General features: G+C 39.2%; 1 protein-coding gene across 5 annotated transcripts; it reads left to right on the plus strand.

Moving 5' to 3' along the window:
- The first annotated feature begins 1,045 nt into the window (after positions 1-1,045).
- Positions 1,046-9,479, plus strand: LOC125242566. 5 transcript variants are annotated; one of them, XM_048151337.1, is made up of 5 exons: positions 1,047-1,491; positions 2,561-3,185; positions 4,202-4,205; positions 4,664-8,217; positions 9,227-9,479. In XM_048151337.1, the coding sequence occupies exons 2-4, from the start codon at positions 3,141-3,143 to the stop codon at positions 8,158-8,160; spliced, it is 3,546 nt and encodes a 1,181-aa protein (XP_048007294.1). In that variant the 5' UTR covers positions 1,047-1,491; positions 2,561-3,140; the 3' UTR covers positions 8,161-8,217; positions 9,227-9,479. The 5 variants fall into 5 exon arrangements, with proteins under 5 accessions (XP_048007296.1, XP_048007294.1, XP_048007292.1 ...); XM_048151339.1 differs by lacking the exon at positions 9,227-9,479 and having other exon boundaries at positions 1,046-1,491; positions 2,561-6,811; positions 7,696-7,828; XM_048151335.1 differs by having other exon boundaries at positions 2,561-8,217.
- The last annotated feature ends 10,583 nt before the right edge of the window (positions 9,480-20,062 follow it).

A 20,062-nucleotide genomic window follows, 5' to 3' on the forward strand; every position in this document is an offset into this window, starting at 1 on the left:
AATCATCTATAGAAATGTCAGGTATGTATACCATGCATTCTGTTTGGTGGTCAGTATATATATTGACCACACACACACAAATAAGTTGCCATCCTTCTCCTTTACGGACTCGTAAATGTACCGTAGGCGGCTAGGAGAGGGTGGCGACAAATGGTGGTTAGTGCTGGGATTGAACAGATATAGAATCAAGGCATAACCTAAAATGAATGCAAGGTATACTATCCTAACATTAAACGTATTATTCTAAGAAAAATAACATGTGTGTGTCAATAGTAACAAAAATTGCAAGATTTGTACTTTAAGTACACGTGCGGAATCATATAATTACAGGGTCTGGTTCAACATCAATTTTGGCTCATTTAGTTATGAAAGTTACTTCAAGAGCTCAATAAGTGAAGACTTTTAAGAATAAAGTAATTTCATTGACTGTGTAATACGGCAGGATATGAGAAAATACATCATGGCGTACTCTCTCGGCTAAAGGATGGTTTACTTACTTATAAGATACATTTTATTCCCCGTATAAGAAAAAAGGCTCAATTGTTATAAATAATGTTTAAAAAATAAAAGTATGAAGATTTCAGTATTCGTCCGAATTTATGAAATTAAAAATTCATTATTCAAAAATAAAAGGTCATGTTATTGAACAAAGTTGCTTCAGTTGCTTCCGGGATACGTCACGAATACGTCTCTGATTGGCCAAAAGCGAAACATGGCGGCCATCGCGCCATCGCGGCGGCCATAGCACGAAGTAGTGTTGCTACAGTTACAGTAAGAAGATTACCCGAAATGTCGGGAGAAAATTACGACTCGAAAGGATTAACCGGATAACTTCAGTGAAGAGAAGAAATTATTTTACAAACGGATTCGACTTGGAAGGCAGTAATGAGAATTTTCTTATAAGATGAATGTGTAATTAAGTCAAACGGTCATACTGAACTGTGTATAGATATAAGTCGGTAAGAATTTTGTCTTTGTGTTCGTAATTATATTGGATTGATTAGTATATAAGCTAGAAGATCTTTTCAGGGATAAAAAGAGAAGCACTAGCCTATGGTATACTGCAGGTATATCTTATAAGTCTTATAAGACAAGCGTAAAATAAGAAGGGGCAGAGGAATTTTCCGCTTTGAATTTTACTTGATACATGTGTGTTAAACTTAATTAGAATTAAGATTTTAGTATTAAGTATTTGTATAAAAGTAATAACGATGCATCTAAAAGGACCGAAGAAGAAACAAGTTACGGTTAGTTTATTCGTTAAATATGTCAGAAATCAGGGAGTTCTGACTAAGGCTGGCAACACTAATTCCCGTAGAGAATACGCTTTACTTTGAAACTTTGTTTACGGAGAAGCTGCAACAGCGCTGGTTCCCAAGAAGTTTGCATCCAGTTTATAGGAAGACAAAAACACGAACCGGCCTCCGTGAACCATCACGGACTCGACACATACCACCGGATTAGACGAGAAAAGAGAAAAGAAATTCCTCGGTAAGTTTTTAAATAACTACTTCGTCATCACATGAAGTTAGTTGGTTCAAAGAAAAACCAATCGTCAGCTAATTTGCCGTAAAGTTAGCGAAAACGACCTCGTGGTTTTTGCAAAGAAACATGGCGTGTTTAAAGTTCTAAAGTAGAAAGAATATTACAGTCAATATTCAAGTTTTAACATCCGTATTACGTTTTATTAGAGATATCTTGAATATTTTGACATTGTACTTGTTATTGGCGAAGATTAACTTGGATGAAGAAATGTATTTGCAGCGGAGTCAAAATGGCGAATTCTAGTATTCTTTAAAAGTTTAGAGAAGCTTTTAACATCGTGAGATATTATGTTATGCATATTGCGCATATTTTTCCTGAACTCACAATGTTGTTTACTTATTTCTTAAAGAACTTTGAGAAAGTTTGAAGAAGGCCTCATTTTTTTATGTTGATTGTGTGTATATGTGAATTAACATCTTCTTTACAGGTTTAGTATAAGAAGTGAATTTGTGTCAATAGTGTTCGTTAAAATACGTCATACAAATTAAATACAAAAATAAAACAAATGAGTAAGCTGAATGAGTGAAAGTGACAGTGCAAAGTTATATTATAGTTACCTGCGTGTAAACGTCAACGTTACTGACAAGCACTGATAAGAAGTGATAAGTCTTAACATAAATTTGAGTTCAATAACATGTCTGTGTGTATGTTATGTTTACAGATATTCCAATTTTCTTTAGTGATATTCAATTTAAAGTGAAATAATTTAAATTTGGAAATAAAAGAACTCATTAATTAAATTAATTTTAAAGTGAAAGTATTAAAGTTTCAAATAAGAGTCCTCATAAATTAAATTAAATTTTAATCTTTTGTTACTTTTAACTATTGAGTGTTGTTTTCCATAATAAGAATAGATTAATAAAAAATAAACAATTCCTCATTTCTAGTAGCATTCTAAAATAATTAAAGAAAATGTCAGAAACCTATCCTTGTGAAGGATAATTAAATAGACTTTTCCCAATAAGAGTTTTAATAAAAGATACTAGTTTATAGTATATATTTCTGTACCTTCCAGGACAAGATGGACGAGATTCTCTTAATCAGACTTCGAATCACCAGTGAAAAAATTGGTGCTGAATTGGAAACAATACCCAGTACGGTTCGGTCAGAAAACATAGGACAGGCTCAGGTCGTCTATAACAGACTGCAAGCTGCAGTGAATAGGCTCAACGCTAATTTATCAGAATACTTTCGTTTAGCTACAACTCCTGCATCAGATGAAATTTTCTTGATTAGTGGCCAGCAGCTTTTAGCAGAAGAGACTTTAGCAGAACTCAAGGCGAAGATCGACCAAGTCACCGTATCCCGTGAGACCCAGGAAAAGCCGCCTGAAGTGAATTCCTCTTGTCGACTACCGAAACTCCAACTACAGGTTTATAACGGGGATGTGCTTTCCTGGTGCGAATTTTGGGATAGTTTTAGCAGCAATATCGACTCAAGAAACTTACCTGATGTAGACAAGCTGTCTTATCTTAAAACTTCAGTGACGGGTGATGCTAAGAAAGCTATTGATGGCCTGCCTACCACTAACGGAAACTATAAGATAGCGGTCACTCTACTAAAGGAACGTTTTGGCAAGAAAGCTCATCTGATTGATGCCCACTATGCTACATTATACAAAATCGAAGCGGCAAAAAGCAGCGCAGAAGATTGTAGAAGAACTTTCAACGAGGTGGAGCGCAATCTTAAAATCCTAGAGTCTCTTGGCGAAAACACCAACCACAACCATCTTCGTTTCATGATTTTGGAGAAATTTCCTTCGGATTTAATATACGAAATAAAGTTGAAAATTCAGAATGAGTCCACACAAGAACTCCGGGAACAATTGAATAAAATTATCACTGCAAAGGAAGATGCAGAGAGAATTGCTGGAAGGAAACGATCACATGAGGTAGATGACAGCACTGTCGGTACCCTGCATGTGAACGCAAAGCGTGCGAAGAGAATGCATCATTTCCAACAGGGAAATAATACCTCAAATACTCAACATTATCAAGGAAGTACTAATAGAAAAGGACTAAATAGAAAAGGAAAATTTCAAAGGGCCAATGAACCCAAAAAAGGAAGCAAACCGAGCGTATCTAATGTTGCAACATCTGCTAACAGATCTGCAACTGTTAACCCAAAGGAAAAAGGGAAAATCTTAGGTTGTATATTCTGCAACGGCAAACACCGCAATTATACGTGCCAGGACGCTTCTACTTTAGAGGAAAGAAAGAAGCGGTTGACCGGAAGATGCTTTATATGCTTTAGGAAGAATCATCTTGTAAAGGACTGTAAGGAAAACTGGACTTGTAGACTTTGCCCAGGAAAGGAAAGGCACAACATGGCCTTATGCCCTTCAAATTTTCCAAAGGATCCCAAAACAAAGAAACAGTCTTGACTATTTCAGAAAGAGGAATCACCACTCTACAGACAGCTGTTGTTTATGCTAACCCCTTAAGTGATAAGAATAATGTATTGTGTAAATACCGTTTAATTTTAGACCCAGGGTCTCAACGTTCTTATGTCACATTTCAAGCGGCCAAGGAGTTGAAGCTTCCAGTCGAAGAAGAAAGTCTCTTGACAATTTTCACCTTCGGTGAAGATCCTCCGAAGGAAATACATAGTCCTATAGTGATTCTACAGTTAGTAACTAGAACAAATAAGAAGATAGTTATACAAGCTAACTGTGTCCAACGCATTTCAAGAGGATTCATCCCAAATGTCAAGTTACGGGGCGTACCCGAGTCTTATGTACTGGCGGATGATGGTTCTGTAAGCGGACAGGTGCAGATTCTAATCGGAAACGACTACTACTTTAACATTATTTATGAAACTAAGATACAACTAGATAGTAACTTGTTTCTAGTGGATTCTGCCCTTGGATGGATAGTCAGTGGCAAGACGGAACCACAGCTTGAAGAGGAATCATATGTAGTGACTTATGCTCAAACTTGTATTGAAACGAAGCTTCATCAACCAGATTCACCTCTTTGTGATGGAGACATTAAAAACCTTTGGGAATTGGAATGTATAGGAATTTGTGATTCACCTAAAGCAACAAGAGAAGAAGAAGCTATTAAAAATTTTAATGAAACTACAGTAAAAATTAACAATAGATACACGGTAAGCTGGCCATGGATAACTTATCCGCCTGACTTACCTAATAACTTTGGAATCGCCTTTGGGCGTCTGTCAAGTTTACTGAAGCGCATGGACCAAGAAACCTTAATGTCATACGACGATACATTTAAACAACAATTAGCTAAGGGTATAATAGAAGTCGTACCCACATCAGGAACGTCAACTGGTAACGCTATTCACTACCTACCCTTCCATGGAGTACGTCATCGAGGAAAACCTATGCGAATCGTGTATGATGCTAGTTCCAAGAGTAACAAGAACACCAAGAGTCTGAACGAGTGCTTATACAGAGGACCACTCATGCTTGAAGACCTTACAGGGTTACTCATCAAATTCAGGACACATCACATAGGATTGACGTCCGACATAGAAAAGGCGTTTTTACAGATGGCATTACACGAGAAGGATCGTGACGTTACCAGATTCTTATGGCTTAAAGATACCTCTAAACCAGTATCTCAGGATAACCTACTTTACCTAAGATTCTGCAGAGTTCCATTCGGCGTGATATCTTCACCGTTTCTACTGAATGCGACTATTAAAGAACATTTAAATAATGCAGAAGATCAGCATGTCAGGCAGAAAGCGAATGACATATACGTAGACAACTTTGTTTCAGGCTGTAGTACTACAGCTGAAGCAATAGAGCTTTACAAAAGTTTAAAAGGATCTTTTCAAGATATTTCAATGTCACTCAGGGATTGGAGTTCTAACTCCGAAGAATTCATGAAGATGGTCCCTGATACATGTAAAGAAAACAAGATAAAAGTACTTGGCTTAGAGTGGGACATAAAAAAGGACACCCTCCAGCTGAAGCCCAACCTCCAAGAGGAAGCAGTCACAAAAAGAGGAATACTGAAGACTATCGCATCAATTTATGACCCGTGCGGTTACGCGGCACCTCATACATTATCAGCTAAACTTTTTCTGCAAGGACTTTGGAAGGCCGGAGTATCTTGGGACTCACCATTATCAAGCGAGCTAACAGAAGAGTGGAACATCATCCGACAGAACCTAGAAGTCATAGGAAAGGTATCGGTGGATAGATGTTACATGAAGACACCAACGGAAGCGAATTACCAACTGCACTGCTTCACAGATGCTTCACTACAAGCCTACGCAGCATCGGTGTTTCTAGTCTGTGGCTCGAAGAAAAGCTTTATCATGGGTAAATCCCGTCTGATACCAACCAAGGATCAAGATAACCTCAAGATACCCCGTCTAGAACTTCTGGGAGTACTGATAGGCTGTAGACTGATGAAGTTCGTCCTTAAGTTTCTGCAACAGAAAATAGTAAGACAAGTCTTATGGACCGATAGTCAGATTGTCATCGAATGGTGTAAGTCTAACAAACTACTTCCTCCCTTCGTTGCCAGACGAGTAGAAGAAATCAAGACAAACAAAGACCTGGAGATAAGATATCTACCATCAAGCTTGAACCCAGCAGATGTAGGCACAAGACCCCTTCGTGCAGAGGAGGATAAGGAGAAATGGCTGAATGGTCCGCAGTTTATAACAGAAGATCCACAGAAATGGCCAACCACATCCGGCAGTGAGCCAACCAGTTCTCTTCTGACAGGGGAGGGTCTTGGGTTCCAAGAAGACATAGAGATGGTCGATAAAGAAGATCCAGTTGTTAATGTCAACCCGATGAAAACGGAGGAAATTATAACACCAAATGAAGTGATAGGAAATAATCAGTCAACAGACGACAAGCTTCATAAATTAAAAGAAATTCAAGCTAAATATTTTCCTCTAGAGGTAGAAGGAAAAGAAACCAATCTAAGTCGAAACTTAGGAGTATTCAAGGACATTGATGACCTATTGAGATGCAAAGGTCGTATGAAAAACGCAAACTGGTCGTTCGACAAACGATACCCTATACTCATACCAAAAGAGTCAGATTTCACGAAGGAAATTATAATGAAAACTCATCAAGAGAACAAACATGTAGGTGTCAGCCACACGCTTGATAAAATAAGAGAAATGTATTGGATTCCTCAAGGAAGAAGTAAAGTCCAACGGATATTAAAGGGATGCCCTGAATGTATGAAACATGATGGAGGACCTTATAGACTACCAGAAACCCCTGCTCTTCCTAAAGAGAGAGTCAATTACAGCTCTCCTTTTACGTACGTTGGAACAGACTACCTGGGACCACTTCTAGTTAACAACGGGAATGGCAGTTGTAAAAGATGGATTAGCCTTTATACATGTTTAGCGGTAAGAGCCATTCACCTGGAAGTGGTAAAGGATCTAACAGCGGAAGAAGGTCTTCTGGCCTTAAAAAGGATGATATCAGCGAGAGGCGTGCCTACCTTAATTACATCTGACAACGCAGCTCATTACAAGTTACTTTCTGAAATTCTTCAAGACCCATATTGCATAGAAAAGGAGATTAAATGGAAATTCATACCGCAATTAGCCCCATGGCATGGAGGATTTTACGAAAGGTTGATTGGCTTAACCAAGAATTGTATGAAGAAAACCTTACAAAAACACTTATTGAATGACAGCCAGCTGGCAACAACAGTTAAGGAAATAGAAGCAGTACTTAACACAAGACCTTTAACCTACGTGGATTCAGAACCTGACCACGTATTAAAACCCTCAGACTTTCTTACCATGGGAAAATGTATCGTAATGGAAACGTCGAGCATGGATCCTATTACGTCACATGGGACAGTAACCAAAGACAATCTAATTAAAGGTTGGAAGAAAGCGCTCATCATTCTACGAGAATTCAAAGAGATGTTTGAGAACAGGTATCTCCTAAATTTGAGAGAAAGATACTCCCATCATCCTAAGGAGCCTAGAGTGACTTCAAAATTAACGCCAAAAATAGGTCAGATAGTGCAAATAAAAGGCGACACGAAGAATAGGATCAATTGGAAAGTTGGGAAAATAGTATCTTTAAAGGAAGGCGCCGATGGTTTATGTAGAGTAGCCACGGTCCAAGTAGGAGATACAATATATACAAGATCTATCGCGCATCTCTACCCGTTAGAGATCGAAGATGGAGAGGAACAGTGTAAACAAACGTCACATGAAGAAAGCGTAGAAGAATCTGTACAGGTTCCTGACGTCCCACATCCAACAAGAAGGGACGACGTGATGAAAGAATCCACTAACGACGTTCTTAAGACTTCTGAGCAGAAATCTTATCAATTAACAGAATTAAACGAGTCAGAAGAAATACCGTCTGATTCAGTCTTATTAGAGCCTGCATCTAGTCAGTTACACGAGCCTGAGCCTAAGTCCATACCCGAACCAGACCCACTCGCAGTCAAAGACATGACGTTCTGCGAGAACACTGATCCTGAAACGCACCACCTAGAGAACATCGCGTCGGCTGAACATCACGACGAGTCCAGACCTAAGAGAGCAGCGGCGCTTCGTGCTCTTGAGAAGATTAAGGAGTGGACCAGCAACTTAGTCGCAGTTTTGCTGCCTGTAGTGGGGAGTGTCGCGACCAACGCGAAACTATAGAGCCCCAAGAATATTCCCCTGCGGCAACACTGGCGGCGCCCTCTGGGTGGAGCCATAGTAAGTATCTCAAAGTTGTCAAACTACGTGCCACGTAGACATTCCACGAGGCGCGAGAAACGCGCCAGTACTTAAAAGTGTAACACACAGTGAAGTGATCCACGTGCTATCCAGATATTGCAGAGACGACTAAAGCTAAGTATTTATTTATACTTGGTGGCTCACAGTGGTGTAATGGTATCTCTTACAATTGTTTCCATATCTAACTAAAGGCTATTACCTCGATTATCTTAGTAACAGACAAGGCGCACTAAAGGTGCCACTAGGTGCCGAGTTGTCTATCTAAATAGTAAGTATGGTACTCAATCCTGGAAGACTAGTTCTCCAGAGGCGCAAGCAGACAAGGCACGCTAAAGGTGCCGGTAAGTGACAGGTAGACACACTTAGAATAAGCATGCATGCTCAATCATGGTGAGACCGCGGCGTGCTCGGCTCAGCCCGGGGGTCGAGGTCGCCGGGGGTCGAGGGGCACGTCGGCGGCGTACCTGGCTCAGCCCGGGGGTCGAGGTCGCCGGGGGTCGAGAGGTACGTCGACGGCTCACTGTTCTCAATCCTGGTAAGACTAGATCGCCAGAGGGTGAGGTGCAAGTCCACGGCGTGCTCGGCTCAGCCCGGGGGTCGAGGTCGCCGGGGGTCGAGGGGCACGTCGGCGGCGTACCTGGCTCAGCCCGGAAAGACGAGGTCGCCGGGGGTCGAGAGGTACGCCGACGGCCCTCACTGTTATCAATCCTGGAAGACGAGTTCTCCAGAAGAGTCGGTATGATAGGTACGAGGGTGTTGACAGTTCAGCACGTCCTCACACCCGCCGAGCTCCAGACAGACGTGCCGTAGTGTGGCGGTACGTCTCGACTATCCACTTGGGCGTGTAGGCGTCCGAGGAAAATGTATTTGGTGTACCCTGTCTGGTTGAATAAGATCAATCCTTAGTATGAGTAGTATGACGATGATGTATGTTCTAAGGGACGGTTGTTAGGAGAATACCATATTCATGAGCACTTAAAACCCACAGATCACGGAGTGACAATCAGCCGCCGTAACATAAAAGCAAGCGAAGCAGATCAGAGGCTCACCTGGCCCCGAGAAGGTTGGGACAGCGTGAGCGTGGATGAGGAATCATCTATAGAAATGTCAGGTATGTATACCATGCATTCTGTTTGGTGGTCAGTATATATATTGACCACACACACACAAATAAGTTGCCATCCTTCTCCTTTACGGACTCGTAAATGTACCGTAGGCGGCTAGGAGAGGGGTGGCGACAAGAGTGAGTGGCAAACTCAGAGGAAAAAATTCTATAGAGAGGACAAGCCGCGCGCGGCCTGGTCGCAGATGTAGGCCCATTGGGCCTACATCGCCGCCAGTTCGCCGTCCGCTGTCATCGAGTGTACACGCGCGCTGTTCACCGACGAAAAACGAGTTTTATCAAAAATGCCGAAGTGTGCAATAATAACTTGCAAACATCGCAGTGACCTGAATAATTTCCAAGCCGATAGGATAACATTTCATAGGTAAATACTATTTATTTCCTTTTATTTCACATAAAACACGAATTCAACGTAATACTCCGAGTTGTACCATGTAACCTTACGTTTGCTTGTGCTTTAAAACGTTCATTATACATTGCGGCTACACAAGGAACATATTGTAAACAGTGTAGTGTTTTGCGCCGCAATGAACGGTGTACAAAACGATTCACTCAGTGAGACATTTTTCTCGGAAACGAGGCGAGGCGTTCCCGCTATTTATCGTTGTGTGCGTGCGCGATCGCGCTCGCTTATCGTTCGCGTGTACACATACATTGAAATGATGCGCGTGTATTGCGCAATAGGAGCGTCCAGCTACAAGTGTGTGTGGATTAGGTGTGTGCGTGCATTATCTTTACAATTACTGGTGCTTTGTGTGGGTTGCGCAGACCTTGCACAGGCGTATTCTATACAAATCGCCCGGCATGACCTATCTCCCGAAATCTGTGGTGGCAAATATCTGCATCTCTTTCTAGCATATACTTCTGTCTCAAAACTTGCAGCAATAACTTGCATGTCTAAACTCAGCTTTACAAAATTAATTATTTTAATTTATACGACTTTTTACAGAACATATCCCGTCTGAACTCATCATAGATTTAGAATTATTAAACTAGATTGTGTAGTTAGGTCAAAAAGTGTGTCCACATGAGAGGTCATTGTTTGGGCTGGTGTCCCTCTCGCACTTACTGACAATGTCAACATTATTCAGTGAACGTCGTTTTTAATTATACAAATCTTTGATTTATTGGCATCAAAATAATTACATTGTAATTACATTGTAATTATTTTCCAATTCTTTGAAATATATCGAAACCCTAGTTTGAATATAACACTAAAATAATATAAGAAGTTATAAAGTCAAGTAATATATACATATATATATAAATACTACTATTATGGCTCATTAACACTGGCCACACGTGCGAGAGGGACACCAGCCCAAACAATGCCCTCTCATGTGGACCGTTTTCGATAGTTCAGAATAGCGAAAACGGTCACCTTTTTGTCTCAGTAATAAGGTTCAATTTAGTATGGCAAAAAATGTGATTCCGTTGTCCCCTGTTTTTGGAACTCACTGACAATGACATTTGGGCCGCTAAACATGGTACAATAGGGACTGAGCTCACACTTTTTTGCCATACTAAATTGAACTTTATCACCGGTGCAGAAAGGCGTTCTTGTCAGACTAGTAAAAGTTTTTGGCTTAACAACTCAATCTAGCTTAATATATATAAATCTATGGCATAGAACAACATGTCGGGTCCCTATATATAGGTCTAAGGTTTTATTTGAAAATTGAAATGGTCATACAATGCCAAAAATTGTAAGTATTTGCAATATTACTTTCTATTATAGTAAAACATATATTTTTTAAGGATTATAATATATATACGTATGTTTTTTCATAGCCAAATCTGGTCTGCTTTGGCCATAGATTTAGAATTATTAAACTAGATTGTTTAGTTAGGTCAAAAAGTGTGTCCACATGAGAGGTAATTGTTTGGGCTGGTGTCCCTCTCGCACTTGCTGACAATGTCAACATTATTCAGTGACGTCATCACTGTCATAAATTGGGGATACCAGTCAATTTTCAAAGTTACTACCAAATCTACTAATACCCATGTGAAGGTATTTTTTAATTATACAAATCTTTGATTTATTGGCATCAAAATAATTACATTATAATTGTTTTCCAATTTTTTGAAATATATCGAAAACCTAGTTTGAATATAACACTAAAATAATATAAGAAGTTATAAAATCAGGTAATATACAGATAAAAATACTACTACTATGGGAACCTCATTAACACTGGCAACACGTGCGAGAGAGACACCAGCCCAAACAATGCCCTCTCATGTGGACCGTTTTCGCTAGTCTGATACGATCGACTTTCTGTTTCAGTAATAAGGTTCAATTTCGTATGGCAAAAAATGTGATTGAGCTGTCCCCTGTAAAGGTCTTTGGCTTTGGCAAACATTGCCATCATTGCGGTAAATGGATGGAGCGAAGAGCTTTGAGGAAAGATTGTAAGTATTCACTTCTGATAATTGTGTTAAAGGTTTTTTATCTATCTACTCACACCAGTATTCCCAAAAGTTATTGGCAAATCACTAGAAAGAGTGCAGAGGAAGTTCTGTAGGCACATTTACAAACGACTGTACGGATATTACCCATATATGTATCCATCTCTATTCGTAACAGGAATGGTTGGTCTTCAAACTCTAGAAACCAGACGGAAACTGCTGCATATTATGCATTACCGCCAACTGTTTCACCATAGAGTAGATGACGCATCCGTGCTTGAGAGAATGGGGCTGCAAGTGCCAAGAGCGAATGTGGTGGTTGGCATGCCGGGCGCGGTGCCGGCGCGGCGGCGGCGGCGCCTGTTCGCGGCGGCCGGCGCACCGCTCGAGCCCGAGCTGCTCTTAACCGCATCATGTTGGAGACAGACGATATTGACATATTTGCTGATAGTGTTGGTGTGTTTTACAGAAAACTCTTAAGGTTCATAGACTCTACACTCCTTAGGTGATTAATGTAATAACCATAGTTTAACTTTTAAGTGTGTTTGCTTTTATTTATGTCAATATTACCACATAAGTGCTTTGGTGAAATACTGTTAACTTTTGTGTATTTTTAATAAATAAATAAATAAAAAAACGTGAAAAAAGTCCCAGAATCGGGCCCCTTTTGCTATACTCTGACCGCCCCTGTCTATACTACTGTAATGTTTGACGTTATCACGTTAAACTACCGTCCGTAAACCGACTTTACAGATAACCAATTTTTTTTTTGACGGAGTGGGAATGCATTTACGCACGATGTGTGGGACTCGCCGTTTCTTTCCCCTCCCCTAGCGAGAGGGGGGAAACTTGACCCTACCCACTAAACCCACTCCGGCGTTCCATCCTCTTTGCCGTTAGTGAGGGCGCGCTGGGATCGATGTATGTCATTCACCATGGCCCCCCTACATTTTCATTGCTGTGGCCATGTCAATATCTACATAGATAAATTATCTCCATTTTCTACAAACTGACAGCAGCAGGACCAAATAATACGACTCACTATAATAGCAGAACAACGTCTCCATACAGAAAAATGCCTCCGTCAAATTTACATGTTAAAGGTGCGACCACATTGCTGCCTGTGCCGCTGCTTAAAAAACGGTGACGGTACGGAATCGCAGTGACGCATCGTTTTTACCGCATGCTCCCCACACCGCTGCTCGGCAATACGGTACGGATAAGTACGATGCGTCACTGCGATTCCGTACCGTCACCGTTTTTAAAGCAGCGGTGTGGTCGCACCTTTATACTAGCGGCGCCAAATAAACACGCAAAGTCACAAATGAAACTAAAATTGACTACAAGTACAACAACCGGTTTAGCCTAGTGGCCCTGGCAAGCCTTGGTAGCAATTCTGATGATAAACATAAACATATTTGTATGATTCTAACGATGATATACGTAATATGATCTACCTAACACAATCGGACTGTCGCCAAAGCCCAAATAATTTCAATGTCTACTAATTAGAGTATTTCTACGTATTAAAATGATTGTTCTAACTATTCAATTTCTATCAACTTGAATTTTGGCGTTAACATATTGGCGGCAATCATTATAATTTCCAAGTCCTACCAGAACGTCCGGTATTCGCTGGGTTGCATAAGAATTGCTTCGCTACAAGACGACTTGACTCTGGTGCCTGGAGATTGTTTCCACCGCCTGTTGATAGATTATTAAATAAGCACTTAGGCAAGGTTAACTCGAGATTCTAGGCTCAGTTAACTATTACAATGAACATGACATACGTAGCACTTGGGATCCCATTTACTTGTATTTGTAATTACTATGTTTAGAACTTTTACCATATCAGTTACATATTAACCTAGTCTAATACTTAGCTCAAGTTAATCAGCCTTTTGGGACCCAGAGAAACTGCTTTTACACTTTATATACTCGCACCAACTTGTTCTTGCCATCGCCATTTTTTTTATATTTTTCGTTTCCCCGATGGCGGCAAACTAGTGTCATCTAAATGTTACCAGTATTAAATGTATAAGTTTTAGTATTAGTCTACACAACTTACCACAGGATCGCGATGATTCGCGACACGGACTTTAACGACATGATGACGACTATGCAGTTTGGCCCTACTGACCCTGCCTGCTAAACCGCGATCCTGGGATCGAATCCCGGTAAGGGCATTTATACCAAAGAGTATTGTAATATTGATTTATACACGGTGCTCATGAGGAAATGGAATCATTTTAACAGCGTACTTATTCCAGATTCCATTTTAAGACTAAAAAATGTCATATGGTACAGAGGGGCAAATCTCGACTGGGGGGCAATTGTAACTGATCCATTTTTTCCATTGTTACACTATGATGTTGAGTTCTACATGTATCCAATGAACAGGTCTACCATATATAACCGGTGGACACCCTGTTTAATAATGCAAACATTGTAAAACATGGAAAGAATGGATCAGTTACATTTGTCCCCCAGTCGAGATTTGCCCCGCTGTACCTTATAAACTTTTCTGGATTTCGCCTACTTTCAGAGTGATATACAAGATATTAAAAAAAAAATGCAAAAAATAATTTGCCAAATTTTCCTCAAAATTATTCGGTTTCCTCATGAGCACCTTGTATTGTACAAAATAAGTCTACTTGAGCTTTCCGTGGGACTCAGTCACTCTGTGTATAGTATGAATTTTCTGAGATGCACTTTTCGCTTTTGCCCTAATCTGTTAAACAAAGGCCTTTGTTTCTATTATTCGCTACGGTTAGCTCCCGTTTAAACGGCACGTGCTATAGTGTCAGTGTAGTTAAAAAACAACTATCATGATAGCAATAAGGTTCAAATCCATAAAAAGCCCTTTTGGAGATAACACGTTTTGTCATCTTCAAAAAAAGTTACCTGCACACTGCAAACTGTTTAATAAATTTGAACCTTATTGCTATCATGATAGTTGCTTTTTAACTACACTGAGACTTTAGCACGTGCTGTGGAAACGGGAGCTAACCACCGCGAATAATATAAACAAAGGCTTTTGTTTAACAGATTAGGGCAAAACCGAAAAGTTCATCTCAGAAAATTCATACTATAAGAATGTCCTATAATATTTATTATTTATTTATTTAAATCTTGATGAACCCCGACACGATCGGCACACACGTTCAAATTCCGGCGACATTAAGAGAGATGAGCTTGCGTTAGGGATTAGCTCGCAAAAGCAATATATTTGAGGGTTTTACAAACGGGTGCGAAGGTAACGTACATTGAGGTCGGTACATTTGCGGCTTCCCCTTCATTTGTTTGCGCATATGGCGGTGTGTGGGCGAACCTTACTGCGGAATCATACGGGCCATTGTTTTATCCCACATATCAATGAAATGGGCACGTGGAAAAATTGATTAACCGAACTGGTGCCGTAGCCGAATGGCATTTCTGCGACGCGAAACGAAAACGAAACGCCGCGAAAGGTAGTCTGGCTCTGTCGCGCCAATACGGAAGACCGATAGAGATAGATATCTTCGAGCGTTTCGTTTCGTGAGCGTTTGTGCCATTCGGCTACGTACCCAGCACGGGAAGCATGGTCGCGCGATAGACGATAAAATAGCAGGCCGTCCCCAGCGCCGGCCCGTGCACTCGATCAGGGTAGAGCGAGTTTGAGTTTCGGCGCCCTTGGGAAGAAGTTTCACTACGTATTAGGAAAATAGATCGCGAGCGTAGCGAGCGCGAACTTTTTTTCATAGTATTGCCGTAATTTGAAGATTAACGCAATACAGAATTTATAGATTTCATCATACAGAGTGCGAAAGGGACAAATGGTTGAACTTTCGTAGTCGCACCCTAGTATAGTTACGTGTGAAATAACAAGCGAAATGGAGCACTATAGTGGCCAAGTCAGGAGCGCATTTCCGGAATTTGTTCTAACTATAAGAGAAGATAATCATAAATAGTAAGCGCGAGCGAAGCGAGCGCGATTTTTTTTTCCTATTGACTCAATTAAGGCTGCTTTCAAAAAAAACGTCAAAATAATGTAAAATTGATAGTTTTAGTCGGTGAAATACTACACTTTCCGTTATCCAATAGATTTATTTAATTCAAATTTTAGTTAGAGCATCTTATTATCTTGATTTTTGTAAGACTGGATTTTTAAAAACCAAGTCACTAAATTAATTATGAATTTTTCTCTAATGCACGTTTAGAAAAACTCACGTATAGAGCTGAATTAGTCGATCTTATTTGTAAAGTTTGGACAATTTTGATTACTAAAACAGGTGAATTTGTAATTCGTATACCCTGTACTACAAACTTCTCAGACTACATTTTTATTATAAGGTTTTAAAAAAGAGTAAGCGAGGCTAAGACGAGTTCAATTTTTTTCAGAAATTACCTGAAATTAAATGATGATAATTTCTTTGAAAATCTACATCACATCGAAATAATCTTTATACTTAATTAATCTGCAACGTTTACTTAAATTGCTGCTATGCCTTAGTGATTATAAATTGCTATTATTTATTTTTGGCAATTTTTTGAAAACGAGCCTTCACCGGTACAATTATTACCACTTTTTGACATTTTCTCATATTTTGTTAGACCAAGTAGAAAAAGTCCTATAATGTGATATATATTTGTAAACTACTCACAAAGCCCTTTAATTTGATACCACACACGGTATGATCAAGCGCTCGGTTGCGATTTCGCTGTTTTTCACACGAAAGCCCTATCTGCGAACTTTCAATCTTTTATCGTCTGCGGAGCTGCGGTCTTTGACATATTTTGGGGTATTTTGACTTCACAGGGCGCCTATATTCCCGACTTTTAGGCCTTATATTTCGCTATCACTATTATTTTTATAATACTAAGAGTTAATTAAGAGACTCGATCGTCACCGTCGGGATGCCCATTTCGGTATTTTGCCACTAAGTGATCTGAGTGCTTTGAAATTCGCTCACCATCTGCTATGACTCACAAAATTGCGCCTCTCTGAGCCGTTTTGCGCCTTTGGCTTTATGAGGAACTCCGCTTTGGACTATCGGGTAGACTCATATTTTTGCATTTGGATAGCGATGTAACTTTGCCGTTCGCCGCACAACAACGTGGTTCGTCAAGGGCTAGAATCCTCCTTTTACGGCGCCCTAGCATCAGCGCCCTTATGAATGGCAATGTGGTGCAACATTCCACTTAATCTGAATTACAAATCTAGATTTTCAATAAGTGGATTCATTTCCGACTCCTCTCGCCATTTTGTGATATGTGCGCGCCCACGCATCGTATAATTTTTTGTATGGATTTTTCCACATTCTCGATTTTGGCGCCCCCTTACCATGTGGCGCCTAGAGCGGCCGCTCCACTCGCTCTACCCTTAATCGGCCCTGGCCGTCCCTATCGCACTATTTGTAAGTGCGATAGGGACGGCCTGATATTTTATCGTCTATCGCACGACCATGCTTCCCGTGTTGACTTAGCTCCGTATTTGTAACTGAAGTGTTCATGTGAAGTCGTTTTTTTGATTTAGAATATTTTTGCGCTATACAATGTGGAAAGATAAGTCGGGCCTTGGAGGGAAACTACCTTAAATCTTTAAGCTGGCTCGTTGTACTTACATTCCTTTATTTTTAAAAAGAAAAAAATCAAAACTGCATTCAAAGTTTTTCTAAAACTTGCTTGCCTCGACCGGGACTCGAACTAACTAAAATAAATTGAAAATAAAATACTCGCTATTTTATTAAGGTCAGTGTGGAGAAGACCGTCTACCCGGAAAGACCGTCTATTGACTATAACTTTTGTGTTTATATATCTACGCCTCTCACACCTCCGAAGGTATATCAGTTTTTCATCCTTAAGCCATTGGTCTTCAATACATATCCCTAGGACGAACACTAGTTAACAATAAACTTGATTCGTGTTTCGAACTCGAGCATCGAGTTCAACATGGTTCCGCAAAAAATTAAAATAAAATAGAAGCAGTCGGAATATTTGTATATCATATATGTAACGTAGTCATTTAATAACCGTTCTTTCTGACTAGTACTATTAATCTCCTCAAAACGCGTTCAATTTCTTGTTTTATGTTCTGAAATATGTAACTTGGAAATTGTGCCTACTCAGAAAGTCCGGCATAAAAGAGAAAGGCAAGACCGGCATACGATAAACAAGGAGTTGCCAACTTTTTTTCGGCTTTATTGGAAATAAGTCGAGTGTAAACAATATCCATATATAAGTACGTTTTTGGCTTATGATAATTGTACCGTTTTTGATTTTAACTTCGAAATATAGTTTTGGTAATGATTCGTATGGTGTTACTAATATCATTCGAAAGTATTAATTAAAAATAACATATTTGTAAAGAATTATAAGTGGTGAACAGAACTAAGCCTACTTGCGATTAAATAACGACTTTAAAACGCCCTTGTAAAAAAAAATAACTTGGTATTAACAATGCCAATTTGACGTATTTTAACAAAGGCTGTAATGGATAAATAGTGGGTAGTATTTTTTTATTTAGCATTTAATAGTACATTGTGCATCAAGAGAAGGAACTTAGGAGGAAGGAACTATTACTAACGAGAGTAAGTTAAATCGCGACGGCATGCCAGAGCGATTTAAAGACTCGAGTTTGTAATATTCATACTCCCCGAGTTACACACAATGTTTTTCATCACACTTGCAATATAAAATTATGTAAAAAGATAAAAAAAATATAATACGGTACTAGAAATTTCATAACTCTCTTGGGAGAGCGATTTTTCTATAACTCACGCTCCGCCTGCGTGCAAAATCACATTTAGTGTGCGAGTATGATGAAAAAAAAATAACGCGAACATTCATACTGTAGTGACTATAGCAAAACCAAGCATTGCTAAGAAATGTTACCAAACTAATTCACGTATCTTAATTCAATTCAATTCAATTCAATATATTTATTTCGAAAATTAGAAATCCAATATCCTGTTACGTAATATCCTATTACGTTTTCTTAATAACATAGTTTCAAAAACAGATAAGTAGTTGGATTTATATGAGCCTGTAATATCGTGACTAAATCGTATTCGCAGGAGTTCGTTGGAAAAACAGTATTATGCAATATCTCGACCTGAAAAGAAAAGGTTATGAACCCCATCTACGGGACATATGCCGGTCTTGCCTTATAAATAGAAAAATGCTTATATGTTCAAAATTTCAACGTTATTTTAATAGTTATCTAGCACATTCTGCCCCGTTATTACGTAAAATAATAATGATCATGATTTTGGAACCTAGTCTCATATGAAATTACGCGACAACAAGCACTAGACGGTCTTTCTGTGCTCATCGCGGGAGGACGGTCAACCCGCCGAGCCTTAAAAAAAGTGATTTTTATCACTTAAAAGTATCTTATTTCACCAAAATACTGTAAAAGCTTTGTAAAATATAATATTTGCTATCCCATAGGACCATGTGCATTACGCCAGACTGCATTAATTATAGAGTTTTATCCACTCAAACTTTATTTCAAATAAACTATGCCGGTCTTGCCCGCACTGACCTTATGCTAATTGATAGCATTATTGTTCAGGACAAAATTTATCTAATAAATATTTGGTCTTAAAAATAAAAGTGATAGTTAAATTTAAAATTGCTTTTATTTTACTAACAATTTAAACTTTTCCATAGCGGTTTTGCCACACAATTTTATAAATAATTTAGCAGCCAGTGAGGGAGCACCATAAGGAGTGAAGGTATCAATCTGCTCATTTTAAAGACATAATTATATGTATATGGTTAATATTTACCTTTACTCAAAAATTTAAATAAGATCGGTGACGGGGTGGCCTGGGGGTTCATGGTGTTAGCCCGGAGTTCTAAAGACGCCGCCGGTTCGAATCCGGCCTTCGCCACTGGTGGTGTCCGTCATTTTTTCTTTAATATATGACATCTTATTTCGATTTTTAATTTATATATAGTAGTGTGGCTACTTAAGAGCGCTATGACAAAAAAAGGCGATATATTGTAAAATGCACAATATTTATCGACAAAATTGTACACTTTACTCATACTAAAAGACAGTGAAAGTACTTGTTTCAGTTAGAACATCTTATTAACTGTCGGTTAAATAAAAAACATATGAAAAAAAAAAGCTTTTTCAATTAGTAATGATTGTTTTTCTGATGCTCGTTTAGGAAAAACCGCGTGAAGCACAGAATTCGGAGCTCTTATTATGTACAATTTGATAAGATCACTCTCATAAATGAGGTAAATTTAAGTTCCAAATATCTTGTACTTAAGGCCCATTAAACAATATTTATCATTTAA

Source organism: Leguminivora glycinivorella, chromosome 3, assembly GCF_023078275.1.
Source record: "Leguminivora glycinivorella isolate SPB_JAAS2020 chromosome 3, LegGlyc_1.1, whole genome shotgun sequence".
Taxonomy (NCBI): domain Eukaryota; kingdom Metazoa; phylum Arthropoda; class Insecta; order Lepidoptera; family Tortricidae; genus Leguminivora; species Leguminivora glycinivorella.